At 35.5% G+C, this 26389-nt stretch overlaps 1 protein-coding gene across 6 annotated transcripts in view; it reads right to left on the bottom strand.

Annotated features, from left to right (window-relative positions):
• CEP152 (centrosomal protein 152) overlaps positions 1-26389 on the bottom strand; it is an 88034-nt gene that overhangs the window by 44299 nt on the left and 17346 nt on the right. For all 6 annotated transcript variants that reach the window (XM_041745360.1, XM_041745361.1, XM_041745365.1 and 3 more), the window contains exons 7-12: positions 24490-24630; positions 23270-23409; positions 20006-20206; positions 15173-15320; positions 13242-13333; positions 12247-12410 (exon numbers count right to left, since the gene is read on the bottom strand). In XM_041745360.1, the coding sequence (XP_041601294.1) occupies positions 12247-12410; positions 13242-13333; positions 15173-15320; positions 20006-20206; positions 23270-23409; positions 24490-24630 (886 nt within the window). The remainder of the gene's footprint in view (positions 1-12246; positions 12411-13241; positions 13334-15172; positions 15321-20005; positions 20207-23269; positions 23410-24489; positions 24631-26389) is intronic.

Below are 26389 nucleotides of genomic sequence, written 5' to 3'. Positions count from 1 at the left end.
TAGTGAGAATTACCAAAATGTGACACAGAGACATATGATTGGCACACACTGTTGGCGAAATGGCATCAATAGACTTGATTGATGCAGGATTGCCAATTTGTAAAGAAAATGCAGTATCTGCAAAGCACAATAAAACAAGGTATCCTTGTATATAATCTAAAATTATTCAACATGCAACTAACCAAGAAAATGGGACCAATTTGCAAGAAAAAAAGAAAACCTATAGATGACACAAATGCTAGAGCTACTATCACAGAGTCTTCAAAGTTTAAAGTAGCTATTATGTCTCTATTCTATGAAATAAAGGAAAACATATTAAAAATGAATGAAAAGATAGGAATTGTCAACAGAGAAATAAAAACTATAAAGGAACCAAACAGAAATTTTATCATTGAAAAATACTTACCTGAAAGTTTAAAAAAAAAAAAAAACAAAAAACCCTCACTGGATAAGTTTAATAAAACAGATGACAAAAGAAAGAAAAGAATGAGTAAACTTGAAAATAGCTCAGTAGAAATTATCCAGTGTGAAAACAGAAAAAAAAAAAAAAAAAAAAGAATCGGAAAAAAAGAACAGTGTCTCAGGAACTGTGGGACAACACAAAAAAATTTAAGTTGTATAATTGGAGACCTAGAATAGGACAGAAGAAAGAAGCAGGGACTGAAAAATATCTGAATAATGATCAATATTTCACAAATTTGATAAAAGACATGATAAATTTACATTTTCAATAAGCTCAGTAAACCCCAAATGAAATGAAAAAAACAAAAACAAAAAACAGACACATCATAACCAAAATGCTGAAAAGGGGAAAAATATTCTTTAAAACAAAAGAAAAACGACACTTTACACACAGGATAATGGTCCAAATAACAGATTTTTCTTTAGAAACCACCAAGGCCAGAGATAGTAGAAGAACATATCTTTAACACGCTGAAATAAAAGAACTGTTGATCCAGAATTCTATAATCAGCAAATAAAAAGACGTTTTCATATAAGGACACCTAGAATTTGTTGCCAAGAAATGCTAAAGAAAATTCTTCAAACTAAAGGAAAAATGTTATCTACCAAAGGGAAATCTCTAAAACTACAAAACATTACTGTAGAGAAATTAAAGACATAAGAGAGAGGTATAACATATGCCCTGAAATTGGAAGACTCATTTTTTTCCCCTCCAGCTTTATTTATGTATAATTAAATAGCAATTTCTTAAGATATCAATTCTCCCCAAATTGGCCTACAGATTCAACATAATCCCAATTAAGATTCAAGTAGATTTTGTTGGCGATATTGATTAGCTAATCATTAAATTTATTTTGAGATACAAAGATCTTCGAATACTCAGAACAATTTTGAAAATAAACAGAGTTGAAGGACTTGTCCAACACATTTCAAGACTTACAGTAAAGTTACAGTATCAGGACTGGTATTAACAAAAAGAGTAGGGAAACAGAATGGAGAGTACAGAAAGAGGCCACAAATGGTCCATTAATTATCAACAAAGATATTAAAGCAATTCAACGAGGAAAGAAAAGTTTTGCTGACAAACGGTATTAGATCAACTGGATATTGCTATGAAAAAAATGGACATCAATCCTTACCTCATATCATACTAAAAACCTAATTCGTAATGGATCATAGATATAAATGTAAGAGGTAAAACTATTAAATTTCTAAAATCTTAAGAAAATTTTTGTGATACGGTTACATTAGAACACAAAACCATGAACTACAAAAGAGATAACTAATAAATTTGAATTCTTAAAAACTTAAACTTTTGCTCTTCAAAAGATACCATTAAGAACATGATAAGGTAAACCAGAAAGTAGAAGAAAATATTCACAACATATATATATCAGATAAAGGGCTTGTATCCTGGAATATATAAAGACCAAACAACATATACAAATAGCAATTAAACACATCAGGAAAAAAAGAAGAAAAAGAAAGAAAAGCACATCAAAAGATGCTTTGGGGTATCTAGGTGGCTCAGTGTTAAGCATCCAACTTTTGACTTTGGCTCAAGACATAATCTCAGGGTTGTGAGATTAATCCCAATGTTTGCTATGCTGGGCCTGAACCTGCTTAAGATTTTCTCTCTCCTTCTGCCCTTTCCCCCCCACCTTGTGCATGTGCAATCTCTCCCTCTTTCCCTCTCTCTCAAATAAACAAATACATTTAAAAAAAAAATCCTTAGATCATTAGTCATTAGGTAAATAAAAATTAAAACCAGGGGATCCCTGGGTGGCTCAGCGGTTTAGTGCCTGCCTTGGGCCCAGGGCGTGATCCTGGAGACCCGGGATCGAGTCCCACATCAGGCTCCCTGCGTGGAGCCTGCTTCTCCCTCTGCCTGTGGCCCGCCTCTCTCTCTCTCTCTCTCTCTCTCTCTCTCTCTCTCTCTCATGAATAAATAATCTAAAAAAAAAAAAAATTAAAACCACAATAAGATTATCACTACACACACTACAAATGCTCAAATTAAAAAAGATTAACACCACCAAGTTTTAACTGAAACTTCAGACATTGCTTTTGGTAATGCAAAATAGTATGGTTACTTTGAAAAACAGCATTTATACTATCAATATCTACATAAAATAAAACAGAGGACCTCTAATGCAACCTTAAAGAGAAAACAATTTGGAGCATAAGTGGAGCAAAAATGGTACAATTTTCTCCATTATTTGCTAATAATATAATTATATCTAGAAAAACCTAAAATATAATGGAAAAATTACTGAAAACAATAAGAGAGTTAGAAAGTAACACGTTAGGGACACCTGGGTAGCTCAGCAGTTGAACAACTGCCTTTGGCTCAGGGCGTGATCCCGGTGTCCTGGAATCAAGTTCCACATCAGGCTCCCTACAGTGAACTTGCTTCTTACTCTGCCTATGTCTGCCTCTCTGTCTCTCATGAATAAATAAAATCTTAAAAAAAAAAAAAAAACTGGTTATAACTCTCTCTCTCTCTCTCTCTCTATATATATATATATACACACACATACATATATGTGTGTGTGTGTATATATATGTACAAAAAAATACTCAAGAAGAAATAATAGAAATGAATACCCTATTTACTATCGTAAAAATACATCAATTTTACAAGAATTGTGCAATAACCTAAATATAAAAAACTAAAACAATTCTTGAGAGACAAAAATAGATATAAGTAAATGAAAAGGCATGGTATATTCTTGGATAAAAAAAATTCAACATCATTATAATATCAACTCTCCCTAGGTCAATGTATAAGTTTAATGTGATCCTAATAAAAATATTCTCAGGATTTTTTTTCCTGGAGCAGAACAAGTTAATCATAAAGTTCATTTGAATGTAGGATCAAGAATAATCAGAAAAATCCTAACAAAAAACAGCAATTCCAGAGCGATGGTAAAGACAAAATATAAGGCAAAGCATTAAAGCTTTTAGAAGGTATCATAGGGCTAACAGGAAAGGTTTCTCTTTTTTTTTTAAAGAGATATTTATTTATTTTAGAGAAAAAGTGTAAGCAAGAGCATGAGCAGGGTGGGAGAGAGAGAGAGACAGAATCACTGAGTCAACTCCCTAATGAGCACAAAGCTGGATCCCAGGACTCTGAGACCATGACCTAAGCCAAATCCAAGAGTTGGTCACTTAACCAACTGAGCCACCCAGGCACCCCAACAGGAAAGATTTCTTAAAGGGAACATACAAAGCACTAACCACGAAGAATGATAAATTTGACTAAAGTTAAAAAAAAAAAAAACTTCCATTCATCAAAAGACAAAAGGTTAAAAAGTGAGAGATATTTACAATACATATAACCATCAAAGAATTCATATGTGGAACAGATATTTATAAAAGAAAAAAACTTCTAAAAATCAACAGAACGCATGTACACACAAAGTCATTTAAAAATTGAAGAGGGACATGAACAAGTCACACACATACACTGACAGACACACACACCCCACACCCAAAAGCCAATAAACAGTTTTTTCAATGGAGCTCGATCTCATTAATATAGGACAATAGAAATTAAAACCACAATAAAATATCACTACACATTATATGGCTTAAAGTAAAAAAACTTAAAATATCAAGTATTAACAAAGAGAGCAACCAAGACTTTCATACACTTCTCATGTAAATTGGAACAACCACTATGGAAAAGAGTTTCCAATACCTGTTAAAGTGAAACACATATACCACAAGCAATTTTACTTCTATGTATATACCCAACAGGAATGTATGCACATTATACTAGGAAGTAACATAAAGAATCTATGGTTAGTAGGATGGCAAATAAACTAGACTATTCATATAAATAAAGCACACATATACATATTTATATATCTAAGTGAATGAGCTACAGTTATATGCCACACCATGAGTTTCACAACAAAATGTTAAGTGGAAAAAAATCTAAAGAACATCTATATCTATGAAAAACACACAGGATTAGCATTAATGCTTAATGGAGAATGACTGAATGCTTCCCCATGAGATGAAGAGCAAAACAAGAGTATCAGTTTTTACCACTTCTATTCAACATTTTACTAGAGATTCTAGCTAAAGCAATTAGTTAAGAAAAATAAAAGGCATTCAGATTGGAAAGAAAGACATAAAATGATCTCTATTTTCAGATGATATGATCCTATACCAAAAAAAAAAAAAAAAATCCTAAGCAGTCCACTAAAAAACTATTTGAACTAAATTAACAAGTTCAGCAACGTATCAGGATACAAGATCAATATATAAAATTAAATGTTATCTCTATACACTAGGAATTCACCACCTCAAAATAAAATTAAGAAAACAATCCAGCAAAAAAGAATAGCCAAGAGAATAACTAGGAGTAAATTTAACAAAAGAAGTATAAGACTCTAATACACTGAAAACCACAAAAATACAAAATACATTAGTATATGGAAAGAGATGAAAGACCTAAGTAATTGGAAAGACATCCTGTGTTCATGAATCAGAACCCAATATTGCTAAGATTACAATACTCCCCTAAACTGATCTACAGACTATATGCAACACCAAACAAAATCCCAGCTGGTTTCTTTGTAGAAACTGATAAACTAATCCTAAAATTTATTAGGAAATGCAAGAGATCCAGAATAGCCTAAGCAATCTTGAAAAAGACAAAGTTGAAAGATTCATACTTTCTAATTTCAAAACTTATTACACCAACAAGACAGTATGGTACTGGCATAAGGACATACAGGTCAATGGGACAGAAGTGAGAGCCTAGAAATAAACCCTCCATTTACAGTCAACTGATTTTTCACAAGGATGTCAAAACAATTTTGGTACTGGGTCAATTAGATATCACATGCAAAAGAATGAAGTTCTACATCATATCATATAGTAAAAATTAATTCAAAATGAATCCAAGATCTAATGTAAGAGATGAAACTCTTGGAGAAGAAAACATAGGTATAAATCTTCAGGATCTGGGATTAGAGAGTGGTTTCTTAGATAATCAAAAGCACAAGCAACTAAACAAAAAATATGTTGTTTGACTTCATAAAATTAAAGACTGTGCTTCAAAGGATGCTATCAAGAAAGTGAAAAGACAACCAACAGGAGAAAATTCTTGCAAATCATATATCTGACACAAGATTTGTATTTGGAATATATAAAGAACTCTCAAAACCAAAAAAAAGGACAACCCAATGTTAAAATGGGCAAAAGATTTGAAGAGGTCTCTCCAAAGAAGACATACAAATGGTCAAAAAACACAGCAAAAGATGTTCAACATCATTAGCCATCAAATAAAAACTATATCATTGGCAAATCAAAGCCAAATAGCAAGTGGTGGCAAGGATATAAAAAAACTGGAACCCTCATATATCGCTGGTGGGAACATAAAATGATACAGCCACTTTGGAAAACACCATGACCATTTTTCAAAATGCTAAACACAGAATTACATCACTCTGCAATTCCACTCCCAGATATACAGTTGACCATTGCTTGAATAATATAAGTTTGAACTGCACAGATCCACTTATACATGGAATTTTTTTTTTTTTTTTAATGTATGATAGTCACAGAGAGAGAGAGGGAGACGCAGAGACACAGGCAGAGGGAGAAGCAGGCTCCATGCACCGGAAGCCCGATGTGGGATTCAATCCCGGGTCTCCAGGATTGCGCCCTGGGCCAAAGGCAGGTGCTAAACAGCTGCGCCACCCAGGGATCCCGGAATTTTTTTTTATACAGTACGTTTCGTAAATGTATTTTCTCATCCTTATGACTGTCTTAACATTTTCTTTTCTTTAGCTTACTTTAAGGTAAGAATAAAATATATTAATACACATAACATACAAAATACATGTTAATCAACAGTTTATGTTATTGGTAAGGTTTCTGATCAACAGTAGGCAGTTAAGTTTTTGGAAAGTCAAAAGTCATATGCAGATTCTCAATTGCACAGCAGGTCAGTGCCCCTAATCCTGTGCACTGATCAAGGGTCAACTGTCTATCTAAGAGAAATGAAAACATATATCCACACAAATCTGTGTACAAATGTTCCAGTAACATTATTCATAATAGCCTAAGTAGAAATAACCCAAATAAATGTCCAATCAGCTGATGCATGATTAAGTCAAATGTGATATATACTCACACAACGGAATATTATTTGGCTACAAAACAGAATAAAGCACTGATAACACACTGCAACGTGAATGAACTCTGAAAGCATTATGCTAAATGAAAGAAGCCAGCTACAAAACACCACATACTATACAATTCCATTCATGTGAAGTATACCGAATAGGCAAATCCATAGATAGAAGGCAGATTAGTGATTCCCTGGAGCTGTCAGGACAAGAAGGGGTAATGAAGGATGTAGGTAAAGCGTTTCTTTTTGGGGAAACATTCCCAAAACGTTTATTGAAATGTTCTAACTTAGGTTATGGTACTGGGTGCACAACTCTCAATATAGTAGACATCACTGAACTGTACACTTCAAATGGGTAAATTTTATGGTATTTAAATACATCTCAGTAAAATTATAGAAGAAAAAGAGCATCTAATGTATGAGTTACCCTTTGTATAAAGGCAAACCTAATCTATAGTGTTTAGGTATGATTAGGTCTTACAAGATAACAGAAAACAATTGCTACAGCATTTAGGATAGTCATTAACTTCAAGGTTATGATTAGGAAGAGACATATGTACAGCTGCTGGCGTTTATTTCTGGGGGGGTGGTTTCATGGGCATTCACTTTAAAAATCAGTGTTTACGCTATACACTTAGGGTTTCATGCACTTGTCTCAATTTTAAAAGGTTTTAAAAGTAAAACAAAACTATAAAAATTACTAGAAAAATCCCATCAAGAAATCATACAGCTAGAGAGTGATGGATCTAACTGCATAAAAATTTTAAACAGGAAAACTCTCAGTATCTAGCTAGGATACACAGAAATAGATACTGCCACATGATGTGGGTAATAAATTACAGAGCTGCTTGGTAGCATGTATCAAAAACCTCAAATATGTGCACACCTCCTAGCGAGGATATTAACTCACATCCTAAGGAAATAAAGATGTGAATGAAGACTTGACTACAAAGATGCTTATGATAAAATAATATTGTATTACTTATCATAAAAAATTAAACAGTGCATTACTATAGTTCCTTCATCTACAAATCCATCTCTAAATATATACAATATTTATTGACATCTTGAGACTTCAGAATATACTAAGTTAAAAAAACACATTAAAACAATACATTCAAAAAAAATTTAAAAAAAATAAAACAATACATTCATTATTATTTTATCTTTTAGAAATACACAAAATAGATAATATGGAAATTATACATCAAAATGTTAAAGTGGTTTTCTTCATGGCAGGTAAAGTGAGGTAATGTTGCCTTTAATTTTCTTCTATTTTCTTAATCTGTATTTTCTAATTTTTCCATAATAAAGGAAAAAGTTACTTTTGACAAGAAGTAGTTGATAGTATGTACTCTTAATATGTGATGAAAATGGCACCTCATCTCTGTGAGATGCCACAAAACCCATGAGAAAAACATCCATCAAATTCCAAGAGGGGCTTCCTACAGAATACTTGACCAGTATTTCTCAAAACTTCAGTGTCATCAGAAATAAGGAAAGTTAAGAGAAACCTAAGGAAACATGATTCCAAAATGCAATAGGGGTATCCTGGATGCAATCCTGGAACAGAAAAAAGGACATTAGGCAAAAACTGAGGACATCTAAATAAATTATGGACATTAGTCAATAACAAATGTGTCAATATTAGTTCATTAATAGTAACAAAAGTATCATGCTGGTATAAGATGTTAACAGAGGAAAATGGGTGCAGAGTATAGGGAAATTGCACTAGTTTTTCTGATAATCAAAACTGTTCTAAAAACCTAAAAGGTAGTTCTAAGAAATAAATAATAGTATCTTAGTTTAATTTTTACTGTTCTTCAGTTTCAGAGGATTCCAAATGAAATGTTATACACACACACACACACACACAGAGTGACAGAGGGGAAAGGAGAAAGAATGAACAAAATATTCAGGGTTTTTAGATGTTACATTATCAAAGGAGTTCCTTGTAATACACTACATATTTATCAATATACACAACATCTGTATAGGTAATAGATATGGTGTAAGTATGTCTATATAGATTTCATCTACTTAAACCACTTCTATTTATACAAAATATAAGATAAAAATATAATTCACAGAAAATAATTATATAAGAAATATAAAATATATTACAATGCATCTTCCTGTGCTGTAAGATGCGGTGAACTTTTAACAGAATGCTTACTTTGCTCAGTTAACAAATTAGGCATCCCTAATTTCTTTTCTTACTGAATGCTGACCACTGAAATAGCACATCATGTACTCCTAGAGAAAGCCAAGTTAGAGAGTGGGGAAAGTGCTTGCTAAAATAATTTTCTCTTCTTTCCCAAAAGGGAAAAAGTCAGCAGTGGTGACCAGTCCTGCTGAGCCCCGTGGAAGTCAGTTCCCCTAAGTCCAAATAAACTGTAGTCCCTTATGAAGCCTGCTGAGAAGACCAAAGGGAAAAGGCATTCCACTTGTTAAATGTTTATTATTTGAGCTTCGCAGCCAACTATAATACGGGAGAGGGGAAGCTGTCTGCAAGCTGCATGCAGATTTAGCTACTCAAATTCCATGAATGTGAAATAGAACACTGAGGCTAAACCCTTCAAATTTACTAGGCAGTAGCTTAAGGGAGGTGGTAGTTGAGAATAAAAGCTTGGAGCCGCTAATATTTGGGTCAGTGATTTGAAAGCAGCTCAAGTCAACAAAGAACTAAAATTCTCGACACTGGGAAAACTGTGGCTTCCTCTTGTTGTAAGAATCACAATCCAGCAGAGAAAAGGTACAAATCTCTTCTCTCCTATATCTCCTCTCACTTTGATCTACGAATAAATATTTTTACTTTTTCCTCAAAGCCGAATATCTATTAAACTGCTGGTGGGTGGGATGGCTAAAAGCTAACTTTTCTTTTTTTCACTAACCCTGTGATTCAGAGACTTCTAACTAAATCTCAATGACCACTCATTCTGTGCTTAGTTATTCTCCACTTTCCCAGCTACATGTGGTAGAAGTCCTTTTACTATGTCAGTGATGTGATATGTCTCAGGTTGGATATCTATAGGACTGTGTTTTATATTACTGTAGGATTTTGGCTATGAGTACTAACTAAATACAAAGGGAAGAAGCAGAATACATTTTAGAAGTTATCGTGATGAAGTTAGTCTACCTGAAAAGGTAAAACATATAGACACACACATATATATAATTTTTATATAACATATATATGTATTATTTTCCAAATTCCCTGGTTAATTATAGCTCAAAGTAAAATAATAACTAGAGAAAAATCTTTTTTGAGATGAACTAAATCTTTAACCCTCTAAAATAGAAGACATAAGGAAGAATGAAGTTGAAATTAAAAAGGTTTGTCATGTAACTACAAACCAACAGATTTACATGACAATAAAGTTTTGGGCTCAAGTATTGGTTCTGCTAATGGTCTCTCTTTATAGGCAAAAAGAGTTCAGATCTTTGAGAACTAGTTTTCCCAACCCGAAAATGAAAATAGAGATCTGATGTTTCTCCAAGGTTGAAATGAAGATCAAATACTTTTTACAAAGTATATGTTGAATTAAAAAAGAATTAATATGAAAAATGAATGCTATATTTTAGCCAATCATCTACTAAATAATAATATTAATAGCTATCAATGACTAAATGTCTAGTATGTGCGGGGTGCCTGGGTGGCTCTTGATTTTGGCTCTGGTCATGATCTCAGGGTCTTGGAACCCAGCTTTGTGTTGGTCTCTGTCTTAGTGGAGAGTCTGCTTGAGATTCTCTCTCTCTCTCTCCTTCACCCCATACTCTACCACTCACAGGTGCATACTCTAATAAATAAATATTTTTTTAAATGCCTAATATGTGCAAGAACATATTATATGGGGCCCTTTATGCCTTAATCCTCATTTAACCTCCAAGAGACATCTATAATCTACTTAACAGAAAAAAACTTGATGCAAAAACAGGCTCAGAAAAGCCAAGAAATTTGCCCAGGATCACAAAGCCAGTGATAAATGGCAAAACTACAAATCAAAACAAAATCTGGATGTAAAGACCATGCTCCTTCCACTAGCCATTTAGAACTAATCTGGCATTCAGAGGAAATGAGGCATTCACAGTAGTAAATTTTCCAGATAACTAACTGGAAACTTTTATGTAAATCTACCTAAAAACTATAATACATACAACCTTTTTTTGCTTTAATTAACCAAAGGGGAAGGCTTTATTCAATAACAGGATCATGACTGTGGGCATTTTGAGGGAGATCACAGCTATAGTTCTGTAGCTCTCTCCTTGCTAAGTCTGGGCTATCTGACCAAAACATTGGTATTACCTCTCCTAACCCGCTGCCCCAGCTACTCTGCAGTCAGGAACTCAGATAACTCATGAGATACAAACACAAATCTAAGTCAGTAAGAGCCTGAAGGTGCTAGTTGTGCTATTGGCATCCTAGTTGTGCACATATGCTAGTTGTGCTATTGGCATCCTAGCTTCCTTCTGGATTGTATCTGTAATCTGTTGATGAGAGTCCCTAAAGATTGACCCTCCAGATAAACGGAGCCTTATTAAACCGAATTAACATCTTGTTTCACAGGATTACCAGATCACTTTATATTTCAATTTTCTGAATGTCATCTTACTATTTTGAAAATGAAATCACAGGATTAAAATACTTAACTTCTAAAATCTATTATAGAGCAAACCCTTCAGGAGATTCATATACGTAAACATAACAGGTAGTAAACACTCTCATGGAACAAAAATGATGGTACCCAGTCTGAAACTATACACTTGCTGGTGCAAGTGTGACATTTGTATGTATTCAAGAAAGGCTCTCCTTAGCTTAAATGCAATCTCTGCCAAATATCCATCTTTCATCCTTTTTCCACACCAGCAGAAGGAATGACTGGATAGATGCCTCTTTGTATATCCAGGATAATGTGTAGCACACAGCATTTAGCTGCTCACAAGTATGCCTCCCTTTCCTTGCCCACACACATGTGAACTCCCTAGAGGGAGAATTTCATCCTCATCTTTTGTCCTCTACTCCCAGAGCCTTGCATAGCACCTTCCAGACTACAAGTGCTTCAAAAATATACATCCTGTCCTTCATTCATCTCTTAAGTGTTTAACAATACCAAAATGTGTTCCCTCTCCCACCACCCCATCCTTTTCCCCTCTGTTCCTTTCATGAGATTGCTAAAGCATCTGTGTCAAACAGTGGTATAAAAGACAGAATCCATATTTTAAAAGTAAGATCACAGTCAAGATCCTAGGGAAAATTAACGCTTATTTTTTCACATGCCATTGATAAATGCCTTCCACACACAGTTCAAATAAAAATAATACATCCTTACCTCAATAATAAAAGATACATAACCTCAGTCATAGAATTTACTCTGTATATTTTAACTTTAATCATTTTTTACCTTATTGAAATTGACATGTCTATTGGTACTGAAGATAGTTCAATATCAATAGTTGAGGTTTCTGTTCATTTTTATTTCACACATTTACACCTCATTAGAAATAACTAAGGCATACTGTCCCACATTCAAGAATCCCTAGTCAGCTCTCATTTCATGCCTGGTGCCACTTATTTACATGTCTCTTCAGTACTATTAATGAGACTTTTCTATAGTAAACTATTTGCTTAATACCTCTTCACTTTGGATTTTTTCCAGTTGACTTTCTTAATACCCAAATCCACATATGATTCAGTGAGTTCTATATTTAATTCTCCTTCTGAGTCACTTGGAAGTATTCCTAATTTTGCGGCAGATTCATAGAGAGAAATTTCATCTTTCAGTTCTGTTAATTCTTCCTAAAACACAAAATTGTTGACAATTATTTTCCTACATGAAGGAATCAGTCATTTATCTATGCTTCAAAATTCATTTTAATGATCAACAGAAAGCAGAAAGGCTTCTTCACATACATTAAATAACAACTTTAAAATGATGCTGCTACGAACATGGGTGTATAATTAAAATATCTATATAACTTTAGAAAGGCTAGCACATATCAGGTTTTCCAGAAAACTGAATGAACCAAGGAATAAATGAATGAGAAAGCAAACATAAGGAGCTTCTCTCATCCCTCCCTTACTTTTTGTCCTCCATAAAAAGTGTCCCTTGAGCTGACAAACTGATGGCAGCACTTTTTGGCTTCCTGGAGGATAGAGTAGACTGGTTTGCCAAGAACGTGTTGTACTTTAGTCTGCCGGTGGGAAAAGGCAAAATACGTCTTTCCAACAGAGGTAATACTGGAACTCTTCCTCCAGTGGAAAATGTAAGAAGGCTGGAGGAGGATGTGAGAGAATTGCAGCTAAACTGCAGGTCTCCCATACCTGTAGATATACTTATCTCTAGGATATACCCATAAATGAAAGGACATGCCACATGGAGGTAACAGACAGGCAGACTGATGGGGGGTGGGGGTGTGGACAGGTGGTGGACAGGCCCTGGCTCTGCAGTCAAGACAGACCTGGGCTTGACTACCTAACTGTGTGGGTGAGACTGTGAACAACTCTCATTGCCTGGTCTGGAGATGGGCCAACCACCTCTTTTATAGAGAAATCCAAGGTTTAGAAAAGTGATGTAAGCACTGCCTAATTCAGTTACCCACAGAGTCTCTTCCAGGTGGCAACACTCACTTGCAAAGCCTTGTTCATGTTTTCACTCATAGCGTGTGCTTTTTGTGCTTGCTGCAGCTGGAACCGTAGCTGAGCCACCTCCTGTACTGAGCCTATGGAGGGGGGGAAATCATAGAACACACCAAAAGTAAAGGGACAAAGTACCTATGATGTACAGAAGACTACAGAAGGTGGAGTTCTGCATTATCACCTTTTCATTACTTTCCTAGGAGCTCGAAGGTATAACCAGTGGGACCCAGAAAGCATGGGTCCAGACATTTCCAAGATGTGTCCACACACTTAGTATGGCTCTTCATATGTCCTTGGGAGGTTGAAGACTTGGACTACTGTGATCGTGCTATGAATCAAATCAGCCACGTCTACAGACCTTAATACCAAGAGTCCTTTAATAGGAGCATAATGTTCCAACTCATAGAAAGCCAAAGCAAAAATTCTTTGGAACCCATTTCTACCCTCTAATAAGAAAACTACATCTTGCTGCCTTTAGCTTCTTTCGAAATGCTTTTATTTCCACCACCCCCACCTCCACATGTGAAAAAAGCATATTCGGGCAATGCTTTGGAAACTTCGGTAACCTAATGTTTTAAATGTACTAGGGGAAGGCTCCCATGTAAAAGGGACTTTATTGGGCTTCCTCAAAAGAAAAAAGAGCATCTGGGAAATGGTTAAGCAAAGCAATGATGGCATATTATGCAACTAAAGAAAATCATATTTTCAAAGCCTTTAGTGGCAAGGAAAAAAGGCTCACTAAATAATGCCATGTGAAACATGAGGATACTAAAATGGGAGAGGGGGCCAAACAGTGTATGAGCCAAATTCTGCCCCCACCAAAAACATATGCACACTCATATTCTGACAGTCTTTGAAATCTTTCAACTTTTGAGTAAGCTGCTCTTATATACATTGTGCCAACAGTCTGAATTGGCTTTATATGCCATTGTGTGACTTTCGTATGTCAGCTAATGAATAACCATTGAGCTATTTTCACAGCAGGAGCTACTCACCAGCAAACAGGGCAGTTTTGTCTGTAGTGCAGTTTGCATAAATGTGATTATTTTATTGCCTTTTACTCTAATGTCATTCTATAAAAACAAGAAACAAAAGGACTGCTGAAACTAAGGACAAAAAGTGTATGTCTCAAACTTAATACCATGAAAACCATATGAGAAATCATAAGCGGGATGCCTGGGTGGCTCAGCAGTTGAGCATCTGCCTTTGGCTCAGGGCTTGATCCTGGAGTCCCGGGATCGAGTCCCACATCGTGGTCCTTGCCTGCTTCTCCCTCTACCTGTGTCTCTGTCTGTCTCTCTCTGTGTCTCTCATCAATAAATACATAAGATCTTTTAAAAAAAAAAAAAAAAGAAAAGAAAAGAAAAGAAATCATGACAAAAATATAACTCCCTAGCTTCAACTGACCAGATAAGTGTGAAAGGGGAAAAAAAATTTAAAGAAGTTTCACAAAATGGTAGAAATACAGGATCAGTTTGAGTCTAAAAAGTGGGATTTCATAATCATTTTTACTTCCCAGGGAGAGAATATGCCTTAAAACATATTTTATTGTTCAATTTTTGCACATTCGGCCTCAGTATGTTTTCAAAAAATGCACTATGTACAGAAGCAGGGAATTGCCTACAGTGTGGGTAGGTAATTTTGCTTGAAGGGAATACATTCAAACATTAACAATAGTTCTGTGTAGTAGGATCATTGGTTATTTTTATTTGCCGTTATCTTTATTTGCCACTTTGTACTTGCTTGTGTTCTCTAAATTATCTAATGAAAATACACCATACCTTTATGCATATACAGTTAACAATGTTAAAAAAATTGTCACTAGTGAACTTTTCTGGATTTTTATAATTCGTGGATCCTATGTTCTCTCTGCTCATCATACTAGCTTCGTGGGATGACAAGAGCCAATCTTGGACACCCACCTGAGTGCAAAAGGTTGGCACACTGTTTCTGACTCTCCTCCAGACTTCTCGTCAATCTGTTAATGATCTCAGTCTTTTCTAATTTGGTTGCTTCTTGATTCCTTTCCAGTTCTTTCACTTGATCTTTCAAATGACAACAGATATCTTCCTAAGGAGAAAAAGTATCCAAGAAGTCACTTTCATGATCAGTTATTAAACACTAAGCTAACAAATATGATACATAGATCAAACATAAAATCACTACAGAGCAGCATCACTTCTTTGACAAGGTTAAGTGCACAGGACTGGGAGTTAGAATAAACTTTAATGATCTTGGGTGAGTCATCAACTTCTCCATCTGTTTTTTCTTTTGTAATTATGTTAATAAAGATTAAATCCAGTAATTTCTAAAGTCCTTTCTGTTCTACAATCACAACTCACTGATATTCTAAAATTAGATTCTATTCAAGCCAAAGAAAATGTATTATAATTCAATTTACATTTTACACTGTCACTATAAAGGTACGTATATATATTTAGGCAGACCACTTTGAACCATGCAATCTGTATCCTAAGACAGCAAGGATACAGATAAACACATGGAAACTCACTCTATTCTGAAGAGCCAAAAGCTCATTCTACTGAGCAGCCAAAAATAATCTCTCCCTCTTCTGAACTTCTTTTATACTTAATCTGTTTCTCTTATATTTTTCTTTCTACCTTTTACGTATTTTTCTTAATAAAATCTCCTTGAAGGTACCTATGCAGTATCTTACACACAGTGAGTGCTACAAAAACAAACAAAAAAACCTTTAAAAATAAATGACAAAGAAAACCAGACAGGATAAATGTGTATGTGTGTTTGTGTGTGTGCACCCATTCATTCATGTGTGTATCTATATGGAGATATATAGAAAACATGGAGCATGCATACAATATATTCAAATTTCTTTAAAAAGAAAAATGCATTTGGGAGTAATAAGCCATGGGAGTCCCATGCCTAGGTAGTAGAAATCACCACTTCTCATTCAAAAAAGACTATGTAGGCTGGATTCCACACAAAAAATAGAGCATGAGATAGGCAGAAGTAAACTAAAGGAACTGGTTGAAGTTACCTGAAAAAGCCTGAAGAAAGTAAATAGTAAGAAGAATATCAAGAAAGAGATTTGAAGCAGAGAAGGCAATTGGGGCCTGATCCGTAGGATAATCTAAAGCTTAATACTGCCCTAAGGACAGTACCACAAGGTACACCTTATAAGGATAATGACAGCATCATTAAGCAGGGAAAAGAGACTCTGAAGTCTCTTGTTTTAGTTTGCAAATCCATGTGAATTTTGCATACTATTTCATAATGTAGTCATGTCTGCTTTAAATTTTTTCTACCAAATTTCTGAGCAAAGTGAAACTTCTGGAAACTGCTCCATGTTTATTCAACAGTGCAAACCTCTTGGCACACTGCTGCTGATTCCCAGGCCAGCTTGAAAAGCATGGTTCTGAAGCGCCAAAATAACATGGCAAACACAAGAATGGGCTAACATTAATGACAGTGTGAATGTGTGTGAGAGAAGGGGTGGGGAGACAACACATATGGGCTGGGGAGGCCATAATACCTTTTATAAATAAGAGACTAAGAGCTGACAAAAAGAAAGTTCAAGAAAAGGGAGATATGAAAAACATACTATAAAGAGAAGGCTGACTGTGGCAATAACTTGACTAAATGCAACAATCAACTGAACCACATTTCTTCCTGTTGACAAGTTCAGGGGAAACCAATTACACTCATAATAAACCTATGCGGTCTCTCTCTTTTTTTTTTTTTTTTAATTTATTCAGAGAGAGAGAGAGAGAGGCAGAGTCACAGGCAGAGGGAGAAGCAGGCTCCATGCAGGGAGCCCGACGTGGGACTCGATCCCGGGTCTCCAGGATCACACCCCGGGCTGCAGGAGGCGCTAAACCACTGCGCCACCGGGGCTGCCCCCTGTGCAGTTTCAATATCAAAAAACAAAATGAGTGGTTCCTTCTTTTCTATGAGTAGCTTGAGTGAGAACATTTAGTTCAAGAGGGTTAAAGGCAGACATCTATCTTTAAGACTGAATGAGAAGGGTGGTGATAGAATAGCTGAATCTTTGGGAGCAAATAGAGCTCAACAAGATTTCTAGTGCACAGAAAAATGACGATTAGGCCACACAGAGGTCTGTGGGAATTTCTCAGCCAAGAGAAAGTGTTTCACTGGAGCCTTTAAATCTAACACTAAAAGAAAGTTAGAAAGTAGACCAGGCAAAAGTCATGACATAGAAACCAAAGTTCACAACTTTACCTAAAGCTGTAGATTTCAAGACCAGAATGAAGAAAGATTCTTTACCATCAAAGAGATAATCGGAGATCTAAGCCTGACATTCAGAGATCTCAGAACACGACATGTCCATGAATGGGAGACAGAAGGCAGGAGAGCCCAGGAGAGGGTTTGCTATCAGAGAGTCTGTCACAGAAGGAACACAGAGCTCCAAGAAGTTTTGGTTGAGTATAATAATATGATTAGTTTACAATTATAGTCCTTTCCCACCAAGAACAAGCTGTTCATAAAGCAGTGATTTTTAACCTTTTGCAAGAACCTCTTGCACAGAGAACCTCCTGCATGAACTTCTTGGGAAATCTGAGCACGTTTGTGGGTCTTCTCAAAAAACAAAACGAAAAACACATATATGGACGTGTAAAAGAAAATCATACCCACAATTTGAGAGGATCTATCAAAGCCTTGGCATCTAACCATAAACTGCCTTAGGGGATGCCAGGTTAAAAGTGTATAACTAGCACAACGTGCTCCATGTAAACATTGACTCTGTTAGCACGGTACGCATATAGTGCATAGCACATAGGGACACAGCTGTATGTAACTATGTGAAAGCTGCTCAGAACCTTCCTCAGAAACTGGCAAACTTATTTAAGTTCATTTACTAAATTATCCAGTTATTTGTACCTTGCTCCTATTTTCAAAGAGTTGTTTTACTTGTCTGGGTGATGTGCTGAATGGAACATAGGAAAAGGTTTATCTGAAAGGGAAATATTTTATAGCTCTTCAATAACTTTTATAAATAGAAAAAAGGACAAGGGACAAAATGTAGAATGTATGTATGGTTACCAGTTAGTTAAGAAATCAACCCGCTCTATTTAGAACACACTCATATACTTTTCTGATTAAAGGCAGGGATCTCCCATCTCCTGGTTGATCTTTACAGCACCTCTCTAATCAGAAATCTCAATATGTATTCTGAGATAATATGGATTGTCCTTTTATTAAAAATACTGCTGAGCCAAATGATTCCAAATTGACAACACAAAAGAAATAACCTCAGAAACATCCCCAAAACGAGAAACTATAAGCACTGTGGAATCATCACTTTGCAAAACAGTTATGCAATTATATCCACAGGCTAGTATCAGTGCTATGGTCTGCTTAAAAAAATAAAATAAAAACAGTCACAGAATGTAACAGTGGAAAAGATCTTAATCACACTTTCAATTTATGGTTCAGGTATCTGAAGCCCAGTCAGCATAGAATCAAGACTTGGTTCTGTGTTCTAGTCCAGGGTCCTTCTATTAAAGTGGGGGTCAGGGGAGTGGTAAGAACAGAGAATAGAGTGAGCACAGGGGTTGAACACAGCAAGAATTTCTTCCAGCCCTTCTGTGTTACCAAAGTCAGCAGAGAATGGCACTCTATCCTCAACCCTGCATGGAAAAGCCACCAGATTCCACCCCTCTTGTCATCCAAGAAGGCCCACTATCCAAGTCCAACTAACTTTAATGCTACTACACAAACACAGCCAAGATAAATAAAACTATATCTCAAATGCCATTTGCTTAAATACTAAAGATTTTTTCAATAATTTGGCATAGCCCTTGTCCTTCCCCACATATTCTTTACACCAATCAAAATCACAATATTCCTATTAAAAAAAGCTATTTAGGAAAATAAATTTAATAAAAAGTCATATAAATACATATAAAAATAAGACAGTATACATTTATTACTGGCAATAATTCAGTACTTGTGTCCTTATGTACATAATCTTCTGTACTTCTACCTAAAACACGGAAAAATTTAGGCAGGTGCATAAATAAGAAATAACCCAAATCAGGATGAATTTTAAGTGCACTGGGATTTGCCATACCCTCCCATCTTATTTTTCTGCTCTTCTTCTCTCGGGTTAATTCTGAAATTACATGAAGAAAAGTACACTCTGAAATTTTATTCATTCAAGTGATTACCTGGGGTTTGGAACACAAGCAAACCCACCAACTGACTCACCCACATCTTACATTTTGTTCCCTTTGGGGCAAAAATAATACACAGAGATGCTCAAGTTACAAATCTCAGTGATTTTAGGTCAGACTTTCTTCCCTTTTTTTTTTTTTTACACTATTCTCAAAAATTAACTCCCAAGAACCACTTCTAGAATTGTCTAGAATTTACTGACAGGTTAATTACTCAAGAAAGGCTTTCAATAACTTGTGTCCCAGGATACCTCTCAAATTCAGACCAGCTCCCAGAACATTCACTCTTTTCAGTATCAATTTACTCCAGGGCAATAAGAACAATATGTATAAATACTCTACAAATAAAGGACTAGTAATGTGAGAATTGAGAAAGTACTGACCAGTCCTCTAAGAGAATTTCCAAAATTAAGCCTTCAGGGCATATTAATAGATTGAAAATATTTGGCTCTTAAGTTTTACTCACAAACACCTACTGCAAGCATCCAAAATTTCCATATTATGAACCCCACAAAATATCAGTTGCAAAAAATAACCAGCTTTACTGGTTTAGAACAGTTGTTCATGTGAAATCATCCTAACCTGCTCCTTAAGTGCAGTAACTGTAGCATCCAATTTCCTTTGTAAGGACAACACTTGCTCTTCATGCTTCTTCGTGAGGCCCATAACAACACTCTCATGTTGCTCTCTAGAACGCTGAAGTGATTCAGAATGATGGAGGTCCAGCAGCTGCTGTTTCAGGCTCTCAAGAGCCATTTCAGTTGTCCTGGACTTCTTAATCATCTAGTTAGATACACACAAGATAGCCATGTTTAAAGTATTTTGACTCTGTACTCTCCTTATGGACTTTAACTCTAAAAATCAACCATCCTTTAAGAAAAACAGACAAGGAAGGGTCTCCCTATGGTGGCTCTAGTTCCTTAAGACTTCCCCTAGCTGGAACCCACCAGGCCCATGGTTGCTGGAAACATTATTCTCTGAGAAAAAAAGTCTGTAGTTATCTGAGGAGAGTGATAGAGGATTTTGCTTTGCATGATGGCAGTATGGGTACCAGAAAAGGAATCTGCAGCTACTGTCCTGGCCCCAGTGCTGTTTGCATTGCTCTGAGCCCAGGAGGGGTGGGGATGCAATCCAACTGTTAAAAAAATCCAACTCAGAGAAAAATGACAACTGTTTCTTGAAAGACTAATGAAAATTGTCAATGATCACTTGCTAAAAACAAAGTTTTGAAAACTGTATCTATACAGTTGTTGAAAAATAATGCAGTACTAGGCTAAATAATGGCTCCCAAAAGAGGTCCATAAACCCTATGAATATATTATGTTACATGGCAAGGGAAAAGTAAGGCCATAAACCAAATGAAAATTGTTAATCAGAAAACCTTAAAATAAAAATGATTATCCTGGATAATCTGGGTGGGCCCAATGTATCCAGAAAAGTCCTTAAATGAGGCAAACTGAGGCAGGAAATTCAGAACCAGTGACTTCTGGCTCTGAAGATGAAAATGGGCCATAAGCTAAGAAATGCCAGTGGCCGCTAGCAGCTGGAAAAGGCAAGGAAATGGATTCTTCCCTAGAGTCTCCAAAAAGCAGTATAGCCCTGCTGACACCTTGAGTTTTGCCCATGTCAGACTTCTGACTTCTGAACTGTAAGATAATAAGCATTGTTTCAAGCCATTAAGTTCATGTTAATGATAGAAAATCAGTACACTTTGTGATTCTGTTTTACTTATATTTTCATTTATTTTTTTCTTAAGATTTTATTTATTTATGAGAGCAAGAGAGAGAGAGGCAAAGAGGGAGAAGGGGGAGGCAAAGAGGGAGAAGGAGAAGTAGACTCCTTGCTGAGCAGGGAGCCTCACAACAGGGTTCTATCCCAAGACCTGACCCGGGGATCATGACTTGAGCCAAAGGCAGCCACTTAACCAACTGAGCTACCCAACCATCCACTTATGTTTTCATTTATGCTTTATTTCTTATACACACAATTTCTAACTTATAAAAAGATTAAAAAGTTATAACCTTTTACTATAGAAAAGTAATTCAACTTTTTTATAAGAGCTATCAGTTTTCAAAAAGCTAAAAATGTTAATAGTCTCTATCACACACAAAAATTAAAATTTCAAATGAGGCCTATTCTTCATTTCTATTCCAGAGATTGACTATTTCAATATTGTTTTAAGTGCTTAGGACATTTATTCATTTGTTCAATAAATAATGTGAATACTTTGTACCAAGCAGGTTCTAAGCACTTAAGGACATGATGACAAGATAGGCAAGGTCCAAACTCACTACTTTCTGGTGGGAAGAGACAATCAATAACAAGTAAACAAATGAGATTGTTTCAGATAGTTTTAAAATAGAATAATAGGATATGGCATGATGAAGGAGAGTAGGAATATGGAGCTATGGGCTACTTTAGAGATAAAGTGACTTGTTTGGGGGGACACTGGAAGGATAAGGAACCAGATATGACACAGCATTGTTCAAATTCTTTCACAAAACCATCCTCAGAATTAGCCACAAATCTCATCCAAAACCTAACTCACAATTTTATAGTCACTTCAATATTAACCACCACCCTCCTCCAAAATGTTATTACTCTCATGAGTCACCCCCACCCCCACCCAGCTTGGCTACTAATGTCTTGGGACCATTTCCAATCATTATATGGCTATCTATCTCATTAACCAAAGAACATACCACTGCTTTATCTGTTTTTAAGATTTTATTTTGAAGTAACCTCTACACCCAACTTGGGGCTCAAACCCACAACCCGGAGACCAAGAGTCACACGCTCCACTGACTGAACCGCCCAGGTGCCCCTGTGCCACCACTTTAAAGGTAAGTCTGTTGGGGTCAGGAAATTTAGGTGCTGCTGTTTTGTCAATAACTGGCTTTGTAACCTTGGGCAAGTAATTTGGCCTCTCCAAAACTTGATTAACTCATCGATAAAATCATAAACACAATGCTTCACTAATCAAAATCCCAGTAAGATTTCTTACAAACATGAAAAGTTGATATGCAAAATCTAGTAAAGAAAATGTGACAAAGAGCTACAAAATTTTTTAAGAATACTAACAGTAGCCCTTGTTTATCACATTTCAAAACAAACCATAAAACTATAATCATGATAGTATCAGAGTAGGAATAGAGATATATATGTGATAGAAGGCAGGGAAGACTTAGAAAAGAAACCCCTTGAGCAAGGGGTGTTAATCAACTAGCAGTGTGCTGTGGAAAGGACCTTCCAGAGAGAAGAGACAGCATATACAAGTACATAAAAACAACACACCCACTACAGAGTTTGAGGAGAATAAGGGAAGACGTAGGCAAGGATCAGAGGGCCATTTCAGCGCCATACCTCATCCCATAAGCAAAGCAGGGTCAGGCTTTCAGCAGGGGAAAAACAATCAGTATTTCAAAAAGACCAACCATAAGAGAGAATTTGGAGAAGGGGTAAAAGACCAGAGACTTTTACCCTGCACCTGAGCGGCTCAGTCAGTAAAATGTCCAACTCTCAATTTTAGCTCAGGTCATGATCTCAGGGTCATGAGATCAAACCCCAAGTTGGTCTCTGCACTGGGCGTGTAGCCTGTTTAAGATTCTTTCCCTCTCTCCCACCCTCACTCCTACTCCCCCAAAAGAGACTAGAGACTATCACAGATGACTGGGTGAATGCAAGCACCATCCCTCCGAGGTAAGGGAAACAAAAGCAGACTTATGGTAGAAAATGATATAAACTGTAAAGTTCTGCTACATTTAGTCCCACATTACCAAAAGTTAAGTAACCATTTCATTAAAATAAACAACCTTTTACCACAAATAATCATGATAAAATATTTACCTGTTCTTCGTTCACTTTTAATGCTTGTATTTGAGTCTCCAGTGCTTTTATTTGTGCTTCAAGCTGTATTTCTCTTTCTTTTCCATTCTGAAAGAGTTTCTGTGATTCTCGAAGGCTGAGGGTCAAACCATCCTTTTCATCTAGAACATTAAAAATGTTTATATAAATAATAAATTACTGTACAGGGATCCCAATTGTCACAATCTCTATCAAGTATCAGATACAAATGTTCAGTTCAATTCAGATAGTAAACTTGAGCTGATTTAGAGAAAACCAGGAAAAGTTCCAAAAAAGAATGCACGAGTGACACCAAAAAAAAATTGAGAGAACCAGAACCACTTCCTTCAAAAATCTTACTGTATTTTTTGGGGGACCACAAGATTTCCTAACAATGATTTCAGCATTTGTTTACTTGAGAAGCAACATGGATGTGACAAATCTCTACTAACCAAAGAAAGACTCTCAGAACTATTTGTTTTTTATACACAATGCAATGAACTTTTAAATTCACCTAATCTTAAATTCTTCCCACATACTTTACTATAACAGTTTACAAGTTCTTCTCTCAAAATAAATTCTAAAAATATTACAGAAAGAGACCTTTTCACTATCAATTAAGTTTGAAACAAGTTAGAGTTCAGTCACAAAATTATTCTATAAATGAAAAGTCCAGCACTGACCAAAACTACAGAAAGCGTGAAGAGTAAGCAATTTTCATTTGAAATTGTGTTTATTCTATGTGCTTTCCCAGTAATGGCTCCATTTTTCTCCTTGACACACCCAAAGGAGTTCAGGATCACTAACTCTTACTTGGATTAAAATCTTATGTTAATTTGTAGGCTTAGAAAATGTATTACAAGCTAAACACAAGTCTCTGGGAATTGGAATACTTCATCCAAGGTAAACTGTACAAGGAAGCAACAACTTATTAGGATAGAATGCTATCAGCATAGTTAAATAATGTTCACTGATTCTAACAGCCTATAGAAGAGAAAGGGAGAAAACGAGGACCTCGAAATAGAATGTTCTGGTGAAAAGTAATCCCAAGGCAAGGTGTCAAAAGTCCGGGGTTTTTGTTTCATGTTGACTGACTCATTACTGAGCTCTCTGACCAAGTACATCAACTCTCTAAGCTTCATAATTAAAATGAGGCTATTAGAAAAAGATATCTAGTTCTAGTGTACCTCATAAATGATAGCACCCAACAGGTGTCATCTTACCTTTGATTATTAGAAGCTGGTGATTCAGATATCTAATTTGATGCTCACTTTCACTTAACTTTTCAACTAAATTGTCTAGTTGTCTCTCTTTTGCTTTGTTAAGAACCTGAAGTTGGATAATCTGCATATTTTCTGCAGAATCTGCATTAAAATTAAAGATAATTTATTAGATAAATGTAAATTTGTGGATACAACTCATTATCATGAAATCAATTCAATGGATTGTGACTAGCATTAAAAAGAAGAATATATCAGAGTGCATCATGTAGTATGAAAAACGATTATTTTGTGAAACTTTTTAGTTATATATACTTATTTACATAAATAATATTATGAGACCTCATCACAATGTAAAAAAGGTACTTCTTACTGTGGTCACTGTTAGAAAAGTTTAAGTCGTCACTGGTCTAGAGTGTAACCCTGAGTCACTACTATTTTGGCTGAAGATTAGCATATACCAATTACAGTGGAACAGCATTCAGTGTGCTCATAAAACTGAAAAAAAAAATCAGCTTCTATAAAGCCATTTTTAAAGAACATTTCTGGACATTCTTCTCGAAATATTTTATTTTAAACAGGAGTGGGAATTATAGTGCATTTACATTTATGCTAGCACATAACTGCTACATTACCAAATGAATGAATAGATTAATAAAGAATTTTGAGGTCTTCTTTCAGACATGAATAAAGTCATTTTAAGAACCATTTAAAAATGACTGGAGATTAAAAGAGAAAAAATAATGTGTAGAAGAATAGTGCCTCAACAACAAAATGACAAATATTTTCTTAATTTTCTACTAGAACAATGCTTCTACTTGCTAACAAGCAAAACAATCATTTTTTTTTAACAATCTTCATTTTTTAAAAAAGAGATATGGTTAAGACCAAAAGAAACCCTTAGAGACTGAAAATTTTGTTACAAATCAACTTAGAATAGGGCTAGCCCAGGAATGAGCAGCCTATAGGCTACACCACTCCCCAAAGTCATTTTTTTAAACTACTGTAGCTAAAAAGCTGTAATCACTAAATTCAGCACTATCATGCCATGAAGTTATTTAATTAATTTCCAAATGTCAAATTTAGGCAAATGTGTAACTTACTTAACCAAAAGATAAATCAACTTGACAAAATTCAGACTGTTAGAGTGACAAGGTTATATACAAAGAAAGACCAGAAATACAAATGCAACTAACACAATGAAACTGAAAGAGCAAATACCAAGATGTGAGGCCACTGATGTGATGCTTATTTACTCAGTCTAAAACCAGTTATGCCACACAGGCTGGACTTCCTCATCTCATTCCATAAAACCTCTAAACAAAGAGAGGTGACCTCATATTTGCTCTTGATTCCTTTGGGGGAAGTGAGGTCTCGCCTCCCCCTATAACTACCCCACAGCCCACGTGTATGATGGAAGCAGTACTCTGAAGTTATAGCATGAAGTCCAGTTTACTTGGTGTAGCCCAGGAAACCCAGAAGAGTCAATGACTTTTCCCCTGCCTCTTAAATGTGAAACAAACAAAAGTCTTGCTGCCACACTCTAGAGTCACACTGGCTCTTCAAAATGCACAACAACTAAGTTATTTCACATGCCAGAAAGTGTAACAATAAAAGTTAAATGTATGAAACACTTCATAGGTCAGTCACAGCATAAGTTCTAGCTTTTGGTTTTGGATGTGTCCTCACCTTAAAACTCTAGTAACACTTTTCTCATTCTCATATTTATATATGCACTATATAAAGGGAATTTTTTTTTTTTTGGAAATGCCACATGACTAAATTTGAGAAAAAGATAGTTTAAATTCTGAATATTAAATACTTTATATCAGAGATGCCCAATTATTACACTAAAAGTCTAAAAATAAAAAAAAAAAACTTAAGATAATGGCTGACTTACTAA

This window comes from Vulpes lagopus, chromosome 2, assembly GCF_018345385.1.
Source record: "Vulpes lagopus strain Blue_001 chromosome 2, ASM1834538v1, whole genome shotgun sequence".
In the NCBI taxonomy this organism is placed as follows: Eukaryota; Metazoa; Chordata; class Mammalia; order Carnivora; family Canidae; genus Vulpes; species Vulpes lagopus.
Note: the sequence above shows the minus strand (reverse complement) of the source record. Positions and strands in the feature narration are given on the sequence as shown.